Raw genomic sequence first — 14,797 nt, forward strand, 5'->3', positions numbered from 1 at the left:
TCACATCCTGTCTTTGTGACCTCTGGCCAGTTATTTCACCTCTCTTGAGCCTTGATTTCTCTCTTCCTGTGAAGTGGGAACTATAAACCCTACTTCATAAGAAAAATCTCTTAGCATATAATCTGGCAGAGGACACAGCACAATGCATTTTACTTTCCTCTCCATATACATACGATTTGGTTGAAATCAGCAAGTACATTATCATGTACTTACTTACGTGCCGGACTCCGAGGCAGGTACTGGGGTAACAATGATGACTCTTAACCTAGATTTCACAGTAAACTTTTCTAAGAAAACTCATCTATAAACTCTGGAGTAAATCCTGAGAATTCACAGGTGAGTCTGCCAACCAGCAGGAAGCCGACGAACAGGAACTTAAGCCTGAGCCAGCCTCGCATCTCCCCCAGGGTCCCTGAACTTCCCTGTGAGTCACACGGGACACAGAGGCGTTAATGGGTCTCTACTGCCACCTGCTGGAAGAATGGAATAAGGCCACAGGTAGCAGCCAGGAGAAATTTAGGTGCCTGCCTGGAGTTGCCAAACACGTGGCTCTAACTCATATCTGCCACATTTGTTCAACTGCTAAGGAGAAGTTGTCAGAGGAAATTGCTTTTCAAATCAAAATCACCTCATCAGAAAAAAAGAAAAGGAAAACTAACTGCACCTTGCCTCCTGGGACAATTTCTATCTCTGACTCAGCAGGGTGAAGGACCAGAGAATCCTGAAAGGTGAGAGGAAATATCTTCTTTCAAAACCATGGCTGTGCTTTACTCTAAAGGCCATCGCCAAGTACAAATCCTGATGGCATTCTCCAAACCTTGGTGCCCCGGAACCCAACTGAGCTGTTTTCCTGCCCATAAACAAGGCAGGATCTAGCTCAGTCCCGGAACTGCCTGGATAGAAACTGCCCGAAGCAGGGAGGCTGTCCTTTCCAAGGGCCTTGGCTTTGCAGCCAGACTTGCTATGTCAACAAAGTAGGAGCCAGCCCTGCCTCCTGCCTTCCTGTTACACCCTCCAGCTTCTCTTCCCTCCAGCCAGTGGTTCTCTCCTTGTCCTGCCACACTCGCACACACATGCATGTGCACACGTGCACACGTGCACACACACACTGAGTCCTCCAGATCCAGCCCTCTCAGCTGTTTGGGTGGGGAACCTGCCCTGGGAGAACTGGGAGGCAGAATCCAGATGGCTGCAGCCAGGGTTATTTTTTTCTCTTTCTCCATATTCCAACCATCCTGTGAAAAGCTGGGCCCAAGAACGCAAACTCCGGAAAACCAAGGGCAGTGCAGCACCAAGATATTTACTTAGCCAGTGAGTTTGCTTCCGTCTCCTAGGGAGGCGGTCTCAGATTTCCTCAGGGCAGCGGGGCTTTGCTGAGTCCAGCCAGTTGCTTCTCTACACAGAAGAGAGTGGTCTCTGTAGCCTCTACAGTCAACGTCTGAGAAGGGAAGATGGTCTCTCGAGGAAAGGCCCCTCTTAACCCAGGCAAGCAAGCATCTGAGAGTAACGCTTGGGGAAGCAGCGTCCATCATACTCTCCTGGCTTCTCCGTCCCTACTGTAAACACAGCACCAAACTAGGTTAGGGAAAGTCCCACAGAATTTCCCAAAAGGCAAAAAGCCATGAACAGAAACAAGTGAGGGCCATCAAAAATACACAAAATTGCCTATACAAATTGTGAACAGCACAATTCTGTTTCTTCCATTACAGAACAAAAATTGCAAGTTTTTCATCAAGATAGGAAATAAAAACAAAAATTATTAGCATTCTGGTATTAATCAACCTATGATATTTCAAATACATTATCTCTATCTAGTTGATGATCTGTCCCCCTCCCCCCAGCAGTAACTGGTTAACATCCAGGCTTCTGCAACTTTACATGCTTGCATCTTGCAGGTTTAAAAAGCAAAACCATCGTTCTTTCTAACCATCTGAATTTCCAACCCCAAGCTTCCATCTGGGCCTTCTGGGGTTCTCCTCGATTCCTTGGAATTGTACCAGGGCTTCATGCAGTGCCAAGGCAAATGGGAGTGGGCATCAGGTCCTCCCTGGCCCTCGCCCCTCTGGGTCCATCAGCTTCTCCGAATGCTTAAGGCCTGGGCATCTTTTGCAGGACAGTCCCAACTGCCTACAGGCGCCAACATCCATTACTCTCTGAGGACCTAACTCCCCAAGGACGCTCCAGGAAGCAGGGCTCATGCTCCATCCGCTTTTAGCATCCCCAGATCTCTCTCCTCTGCCATCTCTCATAACCCAAAGAGGTCTTTTCTTTTCTGCCTGGGAAAAATTCTTTTCCTCTAAATTTCTCCAAGATGCACAGTCTGTTGGCCCAACCCCCCCTTGCCTCCTTATCAAAAAAATAAATACTGTAAATCCATTTTTGAAAAACAAAATCCAGAATGATTTCTTGACTGTTTTCAACCCTGCCACATGCCTCCACTAAGGCAGTGAGCAGAGAGCCAACTGCTCACTTGCGTGCAGAGAGGGATGGATGAGAGAAAACAATCAAGTGTGTATCTCCAATGTCACCCGGACACATTTGATGGACATATACTTACTCTCTCTTGCCTCACCCAAGATTTTGGCTGTGGTCAGTTGTGGTTTCTTTCTTGATAAATGATACTGTTCGAAAGAAATGTCAGAGTAAAAGTTTCTCCTTTGTTCCTAGTAGTCCCTTAGTATGTATTATTCTCAGCAGCCTCTGTCCACTCCCTCCTTTTCTCTCTCATCACTGCCTCTTCCCCAGCCTGCCTCACACATTCTGAAAGAAGCTGGCCAAAAGTCACCACTGTCCCAATAAAGAGAGACAATGCCAAAGGCAGTGGCTCAGGTGGCCACAAACATCCTCCTAAGAGTTTTAGCCTGCACCCCCCTGCCTCCACCCCAAATCATTACATCATGTGAGCACTTCCTAATTCCCACATCCCAAGATACCATTTTGGGCCTCTCTTTATACAAGATGGCAACTCCTTCTTTCTTAAAACTCTCATTAGATTGGGTTTGAGTGGCACCCCACTTACCTGGTCTTTGTCCTCCTCTGCTGCCATGCCTGCCCTTGTGACCAGATCCTTCCACCCAGCCTTTTACCACCAATGCCCCTCAAGGTTCTGTCCTTGGCCCTCTTCTCTATGTGCCCTCGATGAACTGTCTCAACCCCTCTCAATGCTGTAACACCTACCAAAACCTCAAAAATCCCCCAGTCTGCACCTCTAGCATCTCTCTGATTCCAGACACATACATGCAACTGCCTGTTGACTGTTTAGCCTAAAAAACAAAAAATCCAGAGAGAGGATAAGATTGCTAATTTTCAATATTTGAAAGAATGTCAGGACCACAGAGCAGACCAGGACTAAATGGGTAGATTTCAGCTCAGTCAATACAAGGAGGGCTTTCCTAACAAAAAGCAGTAGCCAGCAATGAACGGGCTCCTTTTGAGGTAATGAGCTTCCTGGGACTGGAAGCAGGCAGAGAGGAGTCCTACAGGTAGCACAAGGCCGGACGAAGAACATCCACGTTTTCCCCCATTCTCAGATTGACTCAGCAGTCAGTGAATCAGATAAATAGAAGATTTTTTTTTTTTAATTTTTTTGAGTACCTAAAATTATAATGCTTCATGTAGGACACTGTGTAAAAATTGGTGTGACATTTCCTTTTTATTCCGTTATTTTTTAAATAACCATGATTTGTTGTCTATCGAATAAATCATCTGCATTACAAACTCATTTGTCTTGTCATAAATACACTCTAGTTTTTAAAGAACAAAATTTACCTGGTCAGTGATTGAAGGCTTTCAGATTAACACATTGATTGCCACACTAGAAAAAAAATTTTGTTCCCTGGGGCCACGGTGTTTTATTAAAACAAAATGATCGTTTCTAATTTGTCATTTTTTATTATTTTCTATCTGTGAGTTATACATCATGCAATCCACATTTTTAGAATTAGTCTGTTGGGCCGGGCGCGGTGGCTCATGCCTATAATCCTAGCACTCTGGGAGGCTGAGGCGGGAGGATGACTTGAGGTCAGGAGTTCAAGACCAGCCTGAGCAAGAGCAAGACCCCATCTCTACTAAAAATAGAAAAATTAGCTGGCTGTGGTGGCGCTTGCCTGTAGTCCCAGCTACTTGGGAGGCTGAGGCAAGAGGATGGCTTGAGGTTGCAGTGAGCTATGATGACACCACTGCACCCTAGCCTGGGTGACAGAGTAAGAAAGAAAAAAGAAAGAAAGAAAAGAAGAAAAAAAAATTCTGATGTCTTTTTTTTTTTTTAAGAAAATATTATTTTCTACCTCCTTACTCCAATAAACCCTACTTCTCTCCTACCCACTTTGCCAGAAATAACCAGAAGGAGGAACCGCAAAGATTAACTTCTAAAATGCAAAAGAGAATCCTAGATTCACAACTCTTTCATGGATCACTAAGAGCATGAGCAACTTGTGAATTTCCTTTGCTCAGCTACTCGCGCACGTAAGCTTTTCATACTATTTCTTTTCTTCCCTCCCACCCCGCCATACGTGTAATCTCCCCACTTTGTGATTTCTGCCTTTCCTCATAGTTCCAGCTGCCACACAACTCCAGCTTAAACATGAGCTGACATACCTTTCAACAACATAGCCCATCCATTTCAGCCATTCTGCCAACCTCCTTAGGCCCCCAATATCTCTTGGCTCAGTTTCTCAAGTTTACCTTTTCATGCCAGACATACTCATGGTCTCATCAGCTATGACCCTGGGAGGAGGAGGAAAGAAAGAGGGGTGTGATGATATATCTACAACCGCCCTTTCAGCAAAGACAGTGGAAGGGACATTTTTTTCTCCCTAGGACAGCCTTGGCCATGAGGCCCCTCACGGCCAAAGCCACTGCCTTCCTCGTAAGGTTCTGCCTTATTCACACAACTTGCAGGGACTTTGTAAACCAGTTTATATGGTTAAATGCTCAATTAACTGCTATGGAGGGTACTCAGATTTCAGATCTGAAAACTTCTCTTGATTCAGCGTCACTAAGGAAGGAGGGAGGTAAGAAATAATCCCTGAGCCTGTCAAAGAGGCACAGGTGACTTACTCTGGTGGCCCGAGACCCCACTGCTACGTTCTTGCACATGCAGGGCCAACAAAGACAGCGGACCTCAGAGTCCTGTGTGCATCTAGGGCCCGGTTCTGTCGCTCACTGTGTGATCTTAGAGAGGTCAAAACATTTTGAGTCTTGCATTCCTCACCTCTAAAATGAGATGAATAAAAAAAAAAAAAAGTGACTTCTTATCAGTAATTATAAGGATTAAAAGATTAAATGGAATCGGGTTTCATGTCAATTAAAGGTTATACAATTACTGGTTTAATTAATTTGCCAGTTAGTTTACCAGCCTGTGGAAAGCCTTTGTTAACTCAGTGAACGTTCAGTTTCCCATCAACAGGAATAAATAACAGCCACAAAGTCTCCGACGTCTCCTGGATTCCAATCCCTAGTCAATAGTGTCAGATCTACAGAAACAAACTACATTTTTTTTTCTTTCACAGAGTAGTTTTAAGCCTCTAAATGTTTGAATCCTTAAAACATAATTCAGGGACTTTAAATGAAGGAGTAAAGCCCTGCTCAGAAGCATCTAATCAAAACGGAAAAAAGTAGACTGTTTTTTTCTACCTTTATTTATAAAGAACACAATTCTTCTTGACACAGACACAAACATTCACACATTGCAAGCAGGAACCCTTTAAAAACAACAACAGAACTGAGAACAGTGGGACCTTATGTAACACCAGTCTGTGTACCCCAGACTCAGGGGTCACTGGGAACATTTTCTCAGATATGACATCTCACCTCAAAGACAGGAAGAGAGACCTTGGCCTGGAGGGCCCACCCACCCACAAGGCAGAAAGCTCCACACTCAGTCTTCCGCATCATCGAACTGTCCCATTTCAAAGACCATCTTGGAATAATGGGGTATCAGTGGAGGCGGATGGTGCCAACTGGGGTCATAGATCATGTCTCTTCGTGGGGCACAGCACACCCATGGTTTGACCTCTTGACAAATGCTCCCCTGGATGTCATCAGCATCTGCGGGCAGTTTTAAAAGACAGATTAAAGGAGGAAGGAAGGTAAAAACAGCCCTAGAAAATAATTCTAGGGGACATTTGTACTTATTTTAAAAAGACACACGAATACGAGCACGCACACGTGTACACACACAAACACACAGAGTCCTCCTTTCCTGAAAAATTACAAACATGTTCTTTCTGAACAACCCATAGCTGTGCTTCTCAGACAAGGGTTCTTAGCAGTGGAAAGGAAGCAAACTGGTTAACAGCACTTCTATCTGCAGCTGCTCAATGCAAAGCAAAGATTTTTTTAAAGAGAGTAACATCATTTCAATGTTAAAGTGATACATTATAGAGTCAAATTCAAAATTTGCATATACAGGCCAGGCACGGTGGCTCATGCCTGTAATCCTAGCACTCTGGGAGGCCGAGGCGGGCGGATCGTTTGAGCTCAGGAGTTTGAGACCAGCCTGAGCAAGAGTGAGACCCCGTCTCTACTAAAAATAGAAAGAAATTATATGGACATCTAAATATATACATATATATAGAAAAAATTAGCCAGGCATGGTGGCGCATGCCTGTAGTCCCAGCTACTCGGGAGGCTGAGGCAGGAGGATTGCTTGAGCCCAGGAGTTTGAGGTTGCTGTGAGCTAGGCTGATGCCACGGCACTCTAGCCCAGGCAACAGAGTGAGACTCTGTCTCAAAAAAATAAAAAAAATTAAAAAAAAAAATTTGCATATACATTTTTTTTTTCAATACAAAAGTGAAGCTGTCACAGAAATTTAGACCTGTAACAGACACCAGGTTAGACTCCTAGATGTGGACCCCCTTTTTCAAACTGTCTGCCTTCAGAGGTAGTCTGGGAAGAGGGTCTGAGAAAGTCTGGCTTAAGGACCCCAGAAACTCCACACCTACCATATGGATTCCCTTGATCTGCTTTCAACTCCAAGTCCCAGTCCTCATTACAAAGATCACCAGTCTGTTCCTTGGGTGGACACTGTGTCCCTTCTGACAGCTCCCAGGTATTCGGTTCCCCATCAGAACCCTCATCATCCACAGCAAAGCCTTCCTCTTCAGAATGGGTGCCCTCACCACGGGTAGGACTGTCATTAGGAATGCTTTGTGCTCCGCTGGCTAAGAAATCAACAAAAGGAAGACGGTCGTAAAACAACTGACAAACCAGAGAGGGCCTGCTTGTGTGCTAGGAAAATTTTTGGCAAACTTACTAAATGGGCAATAAAGCAAATACACAGGGAGCTCTTTAGCCACCTGAGCATTTTCTTTAAATGTTGTTCTGTTTATGTTTTTAGAAGAGGGAATGATCATTTCTTTTCAATAAGATGTTTTGTCTTACACAAGGCCATTAGTTGCCAGGTCTAGTAATTTACATAGAGAGCCAGGAACAGTTTACATTTTCAGGTGGTTTACACGTCACCAAGGTAAAGGGCCCCTGGCAAATGATGTGTTTTCACAGTATAAGCTTGAATTCAATTTTTGCTGTTCTATTCTTCCCTTTAGCCTCAAAGAACACGTTAAAGGTGCACACAGGGCCAAGGAGGAGTGAGAGGAATGCAGGCAGAAGAGCAGAGCCCATCTATTCCCAACAGGCAGTCACCATGTTCCTCCTCCTCACCCCAGGGGAAGCTGGAAGGTACATTTGCAAAAGGTCTCACAGTGACGGAAGAAAGTCTGAGAAGGATAATGGATCTACAAGTGCAGAGTGCTACGGTGGTGCCAGGTCAGAGGTAGGAGAGCAATCAGCCTAAAAACTGCCATGCTCTTAACACTGTATCAATAACAACAGCTATAAGCAAATAAGTCATAGTTCAAGGCATGAGGTCTGCAAGCCAGACTACCTGGGTTCAAATCCCAGTTCTGTCAATTAATAAATGTGTGACTGAACTGAAATTTACTTAACTACTTCCTCAATAACTTAACCATAGAATTACCACATAACCCAGCCATCCTACGCAAAAGAACTGAAAACGGGAGTTCAAACAAAACAAGGATGTTACAGCAGCACTACTCAATCAACAAAAGGTAGACACAACCCAAATGTCCATCAGTGGATGAATGGATAAACAAAATGTAGCACTATCCATATGATAGACTCATGCAGCCATAAAGGGAATGAAGCACTGATATATGCTACAACATAGATGAACCTTGAAAATACGTTAAGTGAAAGAAACCAGACACAAAAGGCCACATGTTACATGATTCTGTTTAAAGGCAACTCACATTTGCCTATCCAGAATAGATAAAGCCATAGAGACAGAAAGCAAATTAGTGGCTGCCTGGGGCTCAGGGAAGAAGGGAATGGAGAGTGTTTACTTAATGGGTATAGGATTTTCTTTTGGGGGTGATGAAAATGTTCTGCAACTAAATAATGGTGATGGTTACACAACACTGTCATTGTGCTAAATGCCACTAAATTATATGCATTAAAGTGGTAAAATGGGCCCTGTGCCATGGCTCACACCTATAATCCCAGCACTTTGGGAGGCCAAGGTGGGAGGATCACTTGAGGCCAGGAGTTCAAGACCAGCCTGGGCAACAGAGTGAGACCCTATCTCTAAAAAATAAAATAAAATAAAATGGTTAAATGGTCAATTTATATTACGTATCTTTTACCAGAATCAAAAAAAAATTTTACTTAACTATTCTGTGCCTCAGTTTCCTCATCTGAAAAATGGAGATATGGTTGTGAGAGTTTATTTATTATTAAAAAAAAAAAAAGGAAAAAGGAAAAATAAACACTTAGAATTACACCTGGCAAAAAGTGAGTCCTCAATAAGTGTTAGCTGCCGTGACTATACCTGTTACACACATGATCTAAACCAGCACTATCCAACTGAACTTTCTGCAGTAAGGGAAATATTCTAGAATCTGTGCTATCCAACAGGGTAGTGCTAGCCACATGTGGCCATTGTAACTAAGGAACTGAATTTCTCATTTTATTTAATCATAATTAAATTTAAATGGCATCAGTGGCTAGTGGCTATTGGCAGTACCGTTCTAGTTCCTCTCATCCAAACCTCAGAACAACCCTACGAGGTAGGTATTGGCCATATTTTAAAGATGAAGAAAAGCCATATGACTTAGCTAAGGCCACAAAACTTGAGCCCAGGACTCTGACCCAGAGCTGAAACTGAAAAAACTTTTGCCTGGCTCCAAAGCCTATGCAGTGGTCCCCCCTTATATACAGTTTCACTTCTTGTGGTTTTGGTTACTGGAGGTACAATACAGCAAGATATTTTGAGAGACCACATTCACATAACCTTTAGTACAGTATATTGCTATAATTGTTCTATTTTGTTATTAACCTCTTACTGTGCTTAACTTATAAATTAAACTTTAACATATGTATTCACAGGAAAAAACAAAGTATATATAGATTTCAGTACTATACATGGATATAGGCATCCACTGGGGGTCTTGAAACATACCCCCTGGGGATACAGGGAAACTACTGTATTCTTTTCACTGTTCCAAACGCTCTCTGTCAGTGGAAGGGATGGGTTTAAACATAAAGAAAGTCCAGGACTTCCCTTAAGGAAGCCCCAGTAGGGCTTCCAAAGGAGGGCAGTGTGGAAACACTGGGCAGAGAAGGCAGCTAGCAGGAAACAGGACTAGCTAGAAAGAGAAGGTAAATGAGATGTAAGGCGTGTCCCTCATCACTTGCTCAGCCTCTCCCAATATCCACCCCAGTCTCTGTCATTTACTTACCTACTCTATCCGTGGCTTTCTCAGTCTCTCTCTCCTGACTGGAGTGGTCAGCTGTAGCAAAGCCAGCCTGCAGGAAGAAGCAGCAATTACCAGAGACTTGGGTATCTGGGGTATGCCCAGTATTAAGCTATTGCCGGTCAGCTTGATCTACCCTTCCATACCCACCTTGGGCTGGGACTCTGCAACCCACATTTCTGCTTTGTCCTGTTAGACTGGGCAAGGCTGGAGGGAGACGGGCCCTGCTCTTCTTATTCCTATAGGCATCACCCCAGCGACACTTCTTCCCCACTGGCAGCAGAAATGCCTTCCTATAGCAGCCACTGAATCCAGTTTACAGTTTTGCCAACACTTGCAGAGCCAGCCTCATCACTGGGCCCTCTCTTCAGAGGTCTGAGTCCCAGGAACTTTCCCCCAAGCTCAGAGACCTTTGCATCCCCTGTGCAGCTGTGGCGGCACCCCTCCTCAAGGGCTGGAATTTCAGCTCACAAAGCTTCTCCTCGAAGCTTATAAATTTTAATACCTTCAAATTCATCCCCTTGCTCCGCGAGCCATAGGGCTGGTAGCTGTTTCCTGCAGTTGCTTTTACCTTGTACATGTCTTATCTTTTTGGTTACTTAACAACTTTATATCTAACAACTCTTTCTAACAAATTCTGTCTCCTCAGTGATAAATGGGGGAAGGGAACTTTGGTTTCTCTGAAATGTTGAGTATTGAAGGGAATACCTCTAATTTAACTGGAAATCTTCCCTCACAGCATACCAGATGCTTCTCTGCTCCATCACTTGTAAGTTCCTGAAACCCTATCACCTCCAAGACCTCTTTCTAATGGAACAAGAAATGTTCACCGTCTGCATGAGACCTGATTTCAAGCCCAGCTCTGCCATTCATTCAGAATATGACCCTGGACACATCACTTCAACCACTGTGCCTGGGCTTTCTTCTCCAGAAAGTGGGGATGATTGTTCTGACCTTGCAGGAGACTTATGATGAGATAACATTTATGAAAACACCTAGCATATAGCAGGAATGTAACATTTCTTGAATTTCAATCCATCTTCTCCTACATCTCAACTGCACTTGGCACCTGCCCCAATTAGCTTGCATTCATCACGGAGTCCTGCCTGCGTTTAGCGATTCAATTCCACCCACTATGGTCAGTGAAAATCATTGGTCACTGCAAGCTACAGAGGAGTCTGATCTCTCACCTAAACCACTGCCATAGCCTCCTAACCACCTCCCCACCCACCTTGCTCAGCTTTACAGGGTTAATCACTACTCAGCCCTCCAATTAGCCTTGGCATTCACAACTCCTCTCCCCTCCCCAGCCCACCTCCCATCCCCAATCAACCTGTTGAGCACGGTTCTCTAGCTTGCTCTGAGACTCAACTCCAAGCCATTTGCCCTGCACTTTCTCATCTCCATGTCTTTGCAGACACCAACACCCTCCCACCTTGGAGAGGAAGTGCACATCCCTTCCTGCTGTGCCCTGACAAAATTAGTGCCATCCTATCCTGCCCTCCAAAGTAATTTTCTTTATACGTCTATCGCTACATTTTTCCTATCTTACTTTGGCTAAGTACCATCTTTGATGCTTAAATAAGCATTACGTTCATCCACCCAATTAACATATCTATTTCTTGAGCCAGGCACTACACTAGGCGCTGGATAAACAGCCCTAAACAAAGGGTCCCTACCCTAAGGAGCTCACCGCCTAGCAGGGATTGACTGTAAACAAGGCCAGGTGATGACTGTAATAACGGTCTTGGAAAAACCAGGAGCTGTCTAGCGCACACATGAAATACAAGTTTCTGGAAACCCTGCGTCAAACGGGGCCTTGGGATTTCAGTGAGTACAAAAGGAGAGCGCGCATGTGACATCATTTGGTGCTCAGGGTTAGCTGAGCATCCCCACCAATGGACAGAGGTCCTTAAGGTAAAGTTCCTCTCCTCGCCGTCCTCACCTGGCCCTTGTCCAGGTCCCCAGCAGCGGGCCCCAGCTCTCGGTCATGTGCATCACCATCCATTTACCAAATACGCAGAGGCGCCCGCTGGGCCAACGGCCTTCCCTTCAGACCCGCTGCGTCCACCCACGCCCTCGGGAATCCTCGCCCCGCTGCCTGGCCGTTTCCAGCTCCAGCGCGTGCCCAAACGGCACTCCGCGTTCCCCGGGCGGCCCGAGACCCGCCACTGGCGCTTCCCGGCCCCGCAGCCCCCGCCCAGCCGGGCCCCGCCAGCCCCGCAACTTCCCGCCCCGGGCTGCAGGTGGTGGCTGTGCCCAGACCCCGCGCGGCGCTCACCTCCTGGATGGGGGGTATCTCTCGTGCGCTCGGCAGCTGCGGGCCCCGAGGCGGCTCCGCGCCCCCCAGCGCCTGGGCCCCGGCGGCCTGAGAGTCCATGCCCAGCTGCCCGCAGCTCGGCGCCCTGGACGCTGCTCAGCCACGTGACGCGCCGGCCTGGCTGCCAGCCCGAGGATACGCCGCAAAGGGCCCAATCAGCCGGGGGCTGCGAGCCGAGGGGGGCGGGACGTGGGGGGGGGTCACAAGGCAGCCAGGGGCGGGGCGCGGCGGTGCAGGGGGCGGGGCGCGCCGCCTCGAAGAAAACGCCCTACCTACCCCACGCCCAGGAGAAATCTGCAACAATCTCGGCTAGTGACTTTAGTGGCTCCTGCCGGTGGCAAATGCTAAGGCTGGACGACTAGCTGGGTCTGCAATGCCAAGTTATCCCTACTCAACCACAATGGGTGTGTTTCGGCTTCAAAACCTCGAATGACCCCAGTCTACCTGACGGTATACAAAGCCCAGCTGTCAAAACGTTTAACGCAATTGAGGCTCAATCCAGATTTCGCTACATCTTCACAGGTTTCCCTTATATAACTCATCCCCAAATGGACAACTCAGGAGCCCAGTGACTCTCCACCTTCAGTTAATGTTCGTCTTTAATCAATTAGAAACCAGGATAGATGATTAAAAAACAAACTCCTACAATGTGTGGGGGACACAGTATAGGCTATGACAGTCACGTAACCATAAACATTCTGCGCTGTGACAGAATCTGACCCGGGCTCCTATCTTTCAATACTCAAAGTCTGGTGCTCTACAACCCAGTTATCCCTCTTTTTGCCTCTGAAGTGGCACCTGGTGATAGGAAGGGCCTGAGTTGAGGATAACCCACAGGAAAGACAAGACTTCGCTGCCTTTCCCTGCACTGCCTAAACTCTAATAACCTGCTCAAGGTGTGATAATCACATGTTCAGTGTCAGAAAAGCTGGAATTCACCAAGGCGACCTTATTACAATTCTTCAGGACATCAGAGAACCTCTTCCTTCAATCCCTCAAAGACCGTGTTGTTTGTCAACTACATAAGGCATTTAAAAACTTTTTGACATAAAGTTGACAAAATATTCAAGTTTTTTTTTCCCTACGTAGATTTTCCTATAGAGATATGAGACCAATTAACATGTGCTCTGTTCTGCTGACCTGAGTCAGTATACCCAAATCTGACTGGCTGTAGTCAGCACTGTAGAATAGAACCTTCTGCAATGGTAGAAATAAAAGTTCTATCTAGGGCTGGGCACAGTGGCTCATGCCTGTAATCCTAGCACCTGGGAGGCCGAGGCGGGTGGATCGTTTGAGCTCAGGAGTTCGAGACCAGCCTGAGCGAGAGCGAGAGCAAGAGTGAGACCCCGTCTCTACTAAAAATAGAAAGAAATTATATGGACAGCTAAAAATATATACAGAAAAAATTAGCCAGGCGTGGTGGCGCATGCCTGTAGTCCCAGTTACTTGGGAGGCTGAGGCAAGAGGATCGCTTGAGCCCAGGTGTTTGAGGTTGCTGTGAGCTAGGCTGATGCCCCGGCACTCTAGCCCAGGCAACAGAGTAAGACTTCGTCTCAAAAAAAAAAAAAAAAGTTCTATCTGTGCTGTCCAATATGGCAACCATGTGACTACAGAGCATTTGAAATGTGGCCAGTGTGAATGAGAAATTGAATTATTTTAATAAATTTAAATTGCTACACGTGACTAGGAGCTATTTATAACAGTACAACTCTAGGTGAACTAGCTGAGAGTCATTTTCATAACCTGAAATGTTAAGAACCACATACAAGAATGTGATGACCCCAGAGTTACCCACCTTCATAGCTTTGCTTCAAGTAGCCCACCACTATCCTCTCTGTTCCCTACCCTATGTGCAACGTGTATCTCTTTTGTAAAATAAAAAAGCCACATAAAATTTAGAACCTTGGCCAGGCACGGTGGCTCACGACTGTAATCCCAGAAACTCTGGGAGGCTGAGGTGGGTGGATCATTTGAGCTCAGGAGTTCAAGACCAGCCTGAGCAAGAGCAAGACCCTGTGTCTACTAAAAAAATAGAAAGAAATTATATGGACAGCTAAAAATATATATAGAAAAAATTAGCCCAGCATGCCTGTAGTCCCAGCTACTTGGGAGGCTGAGGCGGCAGGCTGAGGCTTAAGCCCAGGAGTTTGAGGTTGCTGTGAGCTAGGCTGACGCCACAGCACTCTAGCCCGGGCAACAGAGTGAGACTCTGTCTCCAAAAAAAAAAAAAAAAAAAAAAAAGATTTAGCACCTTAAACTTCCCAGGACTTAAGGGAAAAGGAAAAAAGTAATTTTTTTTTTCTATCTTAAAACAAATGACAAGCAGAGTACAAATGCTCAAAGTAAAAATGTCCTAAAACAGACTCTAACATTCATACAAATGTAATCTATAATAAAAGTAGCATCACAAATCAGCAGAGAGAAAAATGACTGGCCAAATAGTGTTGGAAAAATTCATTAACTGCTTCGGGAAAAAAACTGAGTTGTACTCAGCAAGAGGAAGGGCTTTCAAAGCATTTTAAAAACAATAGACATCACACACACAAAAAATCTATGGGTATCAAAAACTGCCACAAAAAATCTGGGGCCAAACAAAATATTCTTAATATATAAAAAATCTTATAAATTAGCAAGGAAAAAGTTTTTAAAATAGTCTAAGAATGTGAAAAGACAACAGAAACACAAAAAACACATTAACTTTAC

The 14,797-nt window shown here is 45.3% G+C and overlaps 1 protein-coding gene across 2 annotated transcripts; it reads right to left on the reverse strand.

Moving 5' to 3' along the window:
- Positions 1–5,632: 5,632 nt before the first annotated feature.
- COPRS (coordinator of PRMT5 and differentiation stimulator) lies at positions 5,633–12,200 on the reverse strand. Of its 2 annotated transcripts, none has more exons than XM_069480996.1 (4): positions 12,056–12,200; positions 9,760–9,826; positions 6,946–7,164; positions 5,633–6,048 (listed from the first exon to the last, which is right to left on the reverse strand). In XM_069480996.1, the coding sequence occupies exons 1-4, from the start codon at positions 12,152–12,154 to the stop codon at positions 5,879–5,881; spliced, it is 555 nt and encodes a 184-aa protein (XP_069337097.1). In that variant the 5' UTR covers positions 12,155–12,200; the 3' UTR covers positions 5,633–5,878. The 2 variants fall into 2 exon arrangements, with proteins under 2 accessions (XP_069337097.1, XP_069337098.1); XM_069480997.1 differs by lacking the exon at positions 12,056–12,200 and adding an exon at positions 11,720–11,919.
- Positions 12,201–14,797: the final 2,597 nt, after the last annotated feature.

Source organism: Eulemur rufifrons, chromosome 9 (assembly GCF_041146395.1).
Source record: "Eulemur rufifrons isolate Redbay chromosome 9, OSU_ERuf_1, whole genome shotgun sequence".
Lineage (NCBI taxonomy): Eukaryota > Metazoa > Chordata > Mammalia > Primates > Lemuridae > Eulemur > Eulemur rufifrons.

Excerpts from the sequence above, each read along its gene's own strand:
- COPRS (XM_069480996.1), bottom strand. The coding sequence starts at position 12,154 with ATGGACTCTCAGGCCGCCGGGGCCCAGGCGCTGGGGGGCGCGGAGCCG. Across the intron at positions 7,165-9,759 it reads GAAAGCCACGGATAGAGTAG|CCAGCGGAGCACAAAGCATT; the intron begins GTAAGTAAATGA and ends TTGATTTCTTAG. Across the intron at positions 6,049-6,945 it reads AGATCAAGGGAATCCATATG|ATGCTGATGACATCCAGGGG; the intron begins GTAGGTGTGGAG and ends AACTGCCCGCAG.